We start from the raw sequence: 8,559 nt of genomic DNA, 5'->3' as shown, positions 1-8,559 counted from the left end.
TATATATATATATATATATATATATATATATATATATATTCACTATTTTGTCTTGGAGAGATACTAAAACATAATAAAAAGAAAAATCATATATTTTTTATTTATTTGTAGTCTTTTTAATATTTCTAGTCTTCTTCCTATTTTCTGTAAGTACTAAGATGGATGGTAGATGTCCTGTCATATGAAAATCTTACATGGAATAGGCCCTTTACAAGTAACTAAAGCTATGCATATATATTAAAGAACACCTTCCATCTGGGAAACTCTTTTTACTTCGTGACATGTCTCACTTATTGCCATTCATTTTCTTCTATTTGTGGCAAAATTTAGCCAGGCATGGATGGATTTAATTAGTGTCATATCTATACTATGTGATATAGTGACTATACAAACCTGTTGTAGAAAATATTAGTAACCTACATCAAATACCTGACATGACCCCTATGGGACAACTCCATTTAAAGCATGCTTCCTCTAACTGTGTCACAAGGCAGAGTTAGTAGCAGAAACCAAAATAGATGCCATAAGCTCATGACCTTTTCTACACAACCAGTAGCACCATGCTCATCTCACAAAACTAGAAACAATCTGAAAAGTGCATACATTGTTAAGATCAATTAAAAACAGTCCATTAGTTCATGCAAATGTGATATCCAAGCAAATGTGATATCAAATCATGAGTAAGTGAAAGGCTGATGTTGAAGAAACACAAGCATATAAGGTCTGATTGTTCGGCCAAACAGTATGAATCTACTCACATGTTCAGTAGTATCATCAATTTCCCACTGATTGAGGTTAAGAAAGTTGGGGAAGGGGACAAAATAAAAAGAAATGAAGAGAAACTTGTACCCTTATAAAAATGATGTTAGCCTCCTTTAACTTAAAATAGAGAAATACCGTAATTAAAACCACATATACAATAACATTCTAAAGAATAGATGCATTATGATGTAGACATTCTGACCTCTAAGAGGATTAAGGTAAGTATGTGTTCAAACTTGCACATTTGTGTATCAACTAACTATATGGTTTACTGAAAAAGCAAGTAAGGCACAAAGATAAATCTAATGTTGCTGCCCTCGAAGTACTTATGTCAGCAGTTTCTACTTCCTTCATGTGTTTTATAATTAATTTAAGTATTTTAAATAATTAAATAAGTAATTTAACTATTTAAATTACTACCTTTTAAAAAATACTTAAATCATAGGTTTCAGTGAAGACTTGTGAGAAGTACTTAAATTTCAATGAAGAGTCAAGAAACACAAATGAAATGGAGAGGAGAAAAACTAGGAAGAACAACAATTAATAGACAGATGTCAAAATAGAGGACAGAAAAACATAATTTTATTAGCTATATAACCATAAAGGCAGAAATGCAGTTTTATAATGTAAAGTAGCTGAAATCCAAAGAAGAACTAAATCCAAAGAAATCCATATCAAAGTATGATCATGCTTTTGTTCCCCAAATTAGAGATTTTGAAAATAGCAACAATGACTTTATTGTCATTACATTATAGAAATACTTTAAGAGCAGTGCAATTAAAAAATGTATAAAATATCAAGTAGACTTTGGATGGTCCTCCAGTGTTTGAAATTGATTTAGTTTTAAAATCCCCTTTTTGAAATTAAAGATTATTGTTGTGAACCTTTAAAGGCTCCTTTTCATTCTGTTTCTCTAAAATTTCCTTACTATGTATCCATTTTATTCCACAGACTATGTAGTTTTCTGGAAGTTTGAATGAAGGGTTTTGGGGACTGTAAGACATCCAAAACACCAAGGGGAATGAGTCTGAGGCAAAGTTGGCTCCACTAACAACTGTGTCCTGACTTAATGAGACTCAAAGACTCACCGGGAATTGATTCAGTAGTTCTCTGAACTAAAACAACTAGGTTTAAAAATGTGTGCTTTTGTGTGTGTGTGTGTGTGTGTGTACAGTATTATATAATATTTATTAAAATCTGTGCTTGTAGGCAAATCTATGCATAGAAGAGTTTAAAAGAAGGCCTAAATCTACCTTTTTCTTCATCCTATCTATTTTTTCCTTTTTTTTTTATTTTTTAAAAAGTACATTTTACTTTAGATAAAATATGTCTCATGTCAATTGCAATATAATCAGTATCACTGAGTTAAATATTAATAATTAATATTGATAAAATTGATAAATTTAACCCACATTCCAACACTCATTACAGTCCTAGGCAATAGTCAGAATGTAAAGTTTCTGAGAACAGAAATTGTGACAACTACCCAAATGGTAGAAGTCACTAAGTAGTAAAAGAACTAAATGTATATGCATAAAAATCGAAATATAATTGATATAATTTTTAAGGGATGTTTGAGGCTAGATTTTCAGATACATCAAATATTTGCAAACTATTAAGCAATTCCTAAAATTCTTCTTTTAGAAAGTACCATTGCTTTTATTCTGATGAGAATACATAGTCATTACATTCACTAATGTTAAGACTTGTGTCTCTCTTTGTTTTGTATATCTTTAGTAAATATATTAATGATTAGCTGAGTAAACATTAATTTATTTTCTTGATTTATCTTAAAACAAAATCAACATTTCTCTCAAATATTAACTGAAAGACTATCTACATATTTTTAACAAGACTAGAATAAAATCCATATTAATAATGAAAAGAGTTGTCAAAGGTGTATGATGCATTACAACCGCTGTTTTCAGAAATCCCTGCAAGCTAGTAAGAGGTTTGAGCCATAGGAATACACCACAAATTTAGATCCCTTCGGGCTTTTAGTTAGGATGATTCAAAGTAGAAGCAAACACATACTTTTGTGAGTTGACAACATAAAGACATTTTAGGGTAAATGCTTTCATTAGCACTGTAGGGGTACATATTGCCTCATATTTTCAGAGATAAAAGAAGATAAAGCTGGGAAACTTCTGTAGAAGTTTCATTCAGTTTCTGATCTTTTCATGCTCATACAAAAGGCAGTTTGGTGGACTGCTGTTTATATGCAGGTGAGGGCAGGCACAAGATAAGCTGAGAGCCTGTGATTGGGCAGTGGAAAAGGAAGGCAGGCTAAGAATTTTACAAATGAGAGAGGATAGAGAGTGGAGAAGGAAGGAAATTGGAGGAAGAGAAAGACGACCCAGATTCTAAGTGGCTTTAATTAGCCACAGGTAGCTATGAATATCTTATAAGGGATGGATAATTACAGGATGATTTGTCTTATCTAGGTGGGCAATTTATATCAATATCAATTGGCTCTGAGTTCATTGTGTGGACGTTTTGTGGGATGAGAATTTACTGATATAAATCTGATTTATAAATTATAAGCCTCTAGAGTTTTGATTTTACCTGGTTACTGAGATTTGTGACCGCTAACCACAGGGGGTGGATGCTGGGAATGTGAGCAGAATGGCAGCAAGAGATGGGTGGTTGCTGCTTAGGGCTAGCCAGAGAGTAGCACCACTAGCAAGGGATGGTGCATTTTTTTAATATTTCCCACTACATATTTTCATTTCAAACTTTAAAATTTCACAAACTTCATCCTTTTTCCTGACCAGCCACCATGCACTTAAGCAAAGTATCAAGTATCTACATGTCCTATAACCACTGTATCCCACCACTGTCAGAAGAGCAATGGAAAGCTAGGCCCCTATGTGACATTTCCAACAGTGCAGTTAGAATCTGGAGTTTTCCTCTTCTTCCCAGGAGAACAATAAGGTACAAGTAGATTAATTATATATTCATTTAGAGAGATTACTTTAAAACACCTATAACCTACAGGGAAAATGTAAATGTTATATGCTTTCTTTAAATTACTAACTACAAAACCAGGTAGGGAACCATGGTTGTAAACCACTTTCCTGAGGTCAACAGAACATCTCAAACACACAATAACTCATTATTAATAACTCCTTTGTTGGTATAGGCTGTCTGTGCAACAGTATGTACAGGGTTGTATGGGTACATATATAAGTGAGGATGTATGCACACCTGTGTGATTGTGAAGGCCAGAGGACCACATGGTATTGTTATTAAGCACTGTCCACCTTATTTTGAGATAGGGTTTCTGACTAGCCTTGATCTTGTCAAGGAGGCTAGATTGGCTGGCCAGAACATCAACCCATTTCCACTTTCCAACTCTAGGATTACAATTGTATACACCACACTTGGCTTTTTCATGTGTAGATATTGGGGATTAAACTCATGTTCTCTTTGGAAACACTTTACGGACTGGGCATTTCCCCAGCTCACTAGTAATTCTCTTAACTCTGTTCAGGACAGGAGATCATATTTATTCTCCTGGAAACCTTAATTTAATTTTTATCTTTGAAGTTATTATCTTCACCTTCTGGCAAAGAAAACAATTATCCCTATAAAATATATACGAACTGGTGAAAGGTAAAATAAAATAAAATAAAACAAAATAAAATAAAATACTGAGTTCCTTCCCATGAATAAAAATGTCTGTTCTCTAAGAAAAATGTCAGACATTAAGAAATTAGATCAACCTTGGTCCAAGTAATTTAAACACAGCAGAAGATAGATTTTATCAACACAAGTGTAGCTTGGAATACTTTATTTTGATTTGGGTAGGCTCATCATTATTTTTTGAAGTGAGGAATGTCAATTTAGACTCAGACATAGAGAGCATAATATCTATTTTTTTAAAAAATGACTTTTAATTAAACTTAAAAGCATTTTATTTCAGTTTAATTTTAGTTGACGTTACTTTTAATTTAAAAGGTAAATACATAGCAGTGGGTTTTAAAGTCTAGCATTTTGTGTAAAATTGTTTTTAAAGTGCAAAAGAGTTAATTCTCGGCACAGACTAGAAGCAATGTTAGCCAATAGAACAGGCTCACCTGTGCGTCAGCCAGCATGACATCCTTCAGCATGGGCTGGCCCTTGGGCTCGCCATTTTCCATTTTCACGTAGTGCACCTGATATCCTCTTATCTGGCCATGCTGTTTATTGGGCACAGGTGAGCGCCACGAGACTTTAACAGCTGTGGCGTTGACAGCCTCCACCTCGACTTTGCGAGGAGGACCACTTGGAACTGCAACAACATCATGGGTAAAAGACAATTATAGGCACTCGCCACCCAGCGAGAGTGCTTTATTTACTTAAAAATGGGTAGACCCACTATGCTTCATTGAAGAACACACACATCTTCAACTAAGGAAAATGCTCAACCAATCTGCTCTACATTGTAAGAAAAGATCAAAAAACATGACCGATGCAAAAACCAAAATGGAAGAAAAAAAAAGAGTATCAGAGAAATAGAAAAACATGTAAAAAAAAAAATGTACCAAAGCCAAGGAAGATGCTTTGAGGTCCAAAGCATTAAAGCACAAAGAAGTACTGCACTGAAATAATAACAAAAACAGACTGTTGACAGTTGCGTGGTATTTTTTTTAAGTTTTTGTCTTAATAGCAGAATAAAAAGATTCTTGACTATATGGATTCTTCTCTCTCTCTTTTTTTCTCATATCAAGAGGCCGGTCCATACAACAGGTGCCAAAAATCACAAGACAAAAGACAGTAAGAAGGTGGTAGTTTTGAAAGTTAATTCCACAATGAAAGAGAATTCAATAAAAATGCAAAGAAAAACACAGGCGACATTAGTTGGAGATACAGAGAAAATCTGGATCATAGGACCATAAGAGCAAAATGTCCCTTTAAAAAAGGTAGAAAATTGTTGCATTGACATCGAACAAGAAAAAAGAAAAAAAAAAAAAGCCCAGGATGTAGGAAAGACAGGTCTTTGGCAAAAAGTTACAGAATAAAAATGTTGGATCAAAAATGATGAGCAGAAAAAATTAAAAAAGAATAACTGTTAGCCTATCAAAAGCAGACCCAGACTGTGTCAGAAGGTGCGAACAGACGGAGCGGAGGCAACATACCATCTTCATCGGTTCGAATCAACACGGACAAGCTCTCAGGGCCAGGGCCGACATCTGTGTGGGCAGTCACAGTGATCCGGTATTCAGTCCATTTTTCCAGCTGTTCCAAAAGGTATTTGGTAGTATCCGAAGGAATTCCCAAAATCTCATGAGGCTTGTAGTCTTCCCCATCCACTGCAGCATACTTGAGGGAGTATTCAGTGATAATGCCATTCTGTTTTTCCACTGGTGGAGGTTGCCAACTTACCAAAATACTAGTGGAACTTGGGCTGGTGCAACTAATATCTTGAGGAGGAGCTGATGGCTCTTATTTTGGTAGTGAGTTAAAGGAGGATTTGAGTGAAAGGACAGGAGTGGTTGGAAAAAATGATAAAACAAAAGAAAAGGCAAAAATAAATAAACGAACAATAAGGGCAGAAAAAAACAGAAATAATACTTTGAAACTTAAAATTTTTAACATAAATGTATGAACCTTGGCTTAGTAACATGAGTAAACAAAAATATGAATCAATGGTCAAAATAACTGTTAAGTAATGAATGGGGGAGATGTATGGAAATGAAGCCATGTGATAAGAGAGCCTCAAATAAAATCACCTACCTGCAATTTAAATTCTTCTTCTAAACCAATTCCTTGGTATCTCCCATCCCTAGTAAACTAACTATTTAGGACCCCCAAACCTCAAATAATTCTATTTATGTGAACCTGAGATTCTAGAAATGCTATTTCCATACAATCTATTCTATGTTCTCCTATCCACATTCTGGAATAAAGAAAATCCATCCACAGCACTCATTTGTGGATGGATGTTTAAGTGAACAAAGAAACAGTAACTGCATAGATGCCCTCCTACTGACGTCAATGAAGAAAAACAAAAAATGAAAATAAAACAAAATAAAACCCAATGAACATAGAAGGGCTTACCCTATCTGAAAAAACCTAAGTCAGCCTGACCAGTTTTAATGAAAAGTGTTAATCTAACATTGTAGCCCAAATAAAATGAGCATGCAGAATCATTAAGGAATGAGAATGCACAGGCTGAGATTTACCTACCGAGGGCAAGGTCAGGCTTGTTGGTTCTGACTGTACTTACCCTATGTCAGCTTTCAGCTTTTTTATTATAACTCTTCTTGTGACACCATTGCTAGTAAAGAATTAGATCCCACCAGCAAATTTTGGTAAAACTGGTAATAATCAGCTATCCCTTACAAAAGGTCAATAACACAGCAATTAAAAATACCTAGTTAACCCCCCAAAGAATCATGATTTATATTATTTATATATTTATATGATTTACATTCAATTTTTTTAGATGCAATAATTCATCTAAAGTAGATTTACATAAGAGCTAAAACACACACATTTACTGTCCATTCTAACATAAGACAGCCATCTTCTGAGTAATTATTTCCCATCAAATTACTGATACATCACAATGTCAGGAAATACAATTTAAATACTACACACACATCCCACACAATAGCTGTAAAACTGTTCTAGATAAATTAAGTGGATGGGTAATTGTCAATACTTATTAAAGAGTGAATGATGGCATTATAAACCATCACACTTTCCATCACAAACAATTTTTTCAATAATATTTATAGAAAACAATATGTTCCAAGCATGGCTAAGCCCCATTATAACAAACTTTGCCACGCTGAGGCATGCAAGCTCACAGGAGTAAAGTCAAGGAAGCAAAATAGCATTCAGGGTGCAGATGTGCCTAGAATTATTCCATTATTCTCAGATTTATCTAAATTGAGATTTTCTGTGAGTATTCCCAATGTCTACATGGGCACTCACGGAGTAAGAAACCAGTCATTTGCACTGAGCATTCCTCCCAAGTAGGAACAAATACATAATAATCGCTTGTTTTTAAAAGGAAATTGTTTTTGCTTTTTGCCACTTCATACTCTGGATGTGCTCTGGGCTGATTTATCTGCAGTGGCAGTGTTTTCTACCTGAATTTTGCCATGCGCCCACATCATTTACTGAATGAGGACAGATCTAACTATTGCACCCATTTCCTAGTTATGGAGGTCAATTAGCTTTTCTGAAATTTTGTATTTAGGAAATAGGATGGAGGGTCTGTTATTTGCACCATGTTTGAAATCAACATAGGTCCTATCTGTGTCCTGTATCCAGAGGAGAATTTTTTTTCCACAGAGATAGCTGCTGAAGACTCAGCACACTAGCAGGTTTGTCTTTAGTTTAAAACAAAACAAACAAAACATAAATATAATTGTCAGAAACATTTCCTAGAGAGAAATGGGCAACAAGGTAGCAAAGAGAGACACCTACTTGATTGCATGGTTCTAGCTGATATTTCAGCTGTAGAAGCACCCAGGCCTTGAGGAGAGCGTGCAGACAGACGGAAGTAGTACAGGCTGTTTGGTTTCAGCCCTTGAAGCCTATAAGATGTGCCCGGCTCAATGGTGATTCGCTGCTGCAAGTAAACCAAGGCGTTAGTCATTTTCCTCTGAGTTGGTGCACATATGGTGTAATATTGTTTGCAGCATTAGACTTCTCAACCGAAATGTCATCAATATATAGCAAAAAGAAACTGTATCTAGGACTATGTTGGAAATTATATCATGAAGATGGCATAGTTGAAAAGTATTTTTCTATAAAAGGTGGCTGAAACAGAGATACCAATGTTGTTCAATCCCATGCTGA

The 8,559-nt window shown here is 34.8% G+C and overlaps 1 protein-coding gene across 1 annotated transcript in view; it reads right to left on the bottom strand.

The window, feature by feature from the left end:
• The window catches only part of Ptprd (protein tyrosine phosphatase receptor type D), a 171,931-nt gene extending 163,575 nt beyond the window's left edge, over positions 1-8,356 (bottom strand). Inside the window, exons 1-4 of the mRNA XM_028754605.1 lie at positions 8,185-8,356; positions 5,883-6,188; positions 4,842-5,035; positions 759-785 (exon numbers count right to left, since the gene is read on the bottom strand). Of these exons, the coding sequence (XP_028610438.1) occupies positions 759-785; positions 4,842-5,035; positions 5,883-6,188; positions 8,185-8,356 (699 nt within the window). The remainder of the gene's footprint in view (positions 1-758; positions 786-4,841; positions 5,036-5,882; positions 6,189-8,184) is intronic.
• Positions 8,357-8,559: the final 203 nt, after the last annotated feature.

The sequence above is a fragment of the Grammomys surdaster genome, unplaced genomic scaffold, assembly GCF_004785775.1.
Source record: "Grammomys surdaster isolate TR1022 unplaced genomic scaffold, NIH_TR_1.0 126029, whole genome shotgun sequence".
Classification (NCBI taxonomy): Eukaryota; Metazoa; Chordata; class Mammalia; order Rodentia; family Muridae; genus Grammomys; species Grammomys surdaster.
Note: the sequence above shows the minus strand (reverse complement) of the source record. Positions and strands in the feature narration are given on the sequence as shown.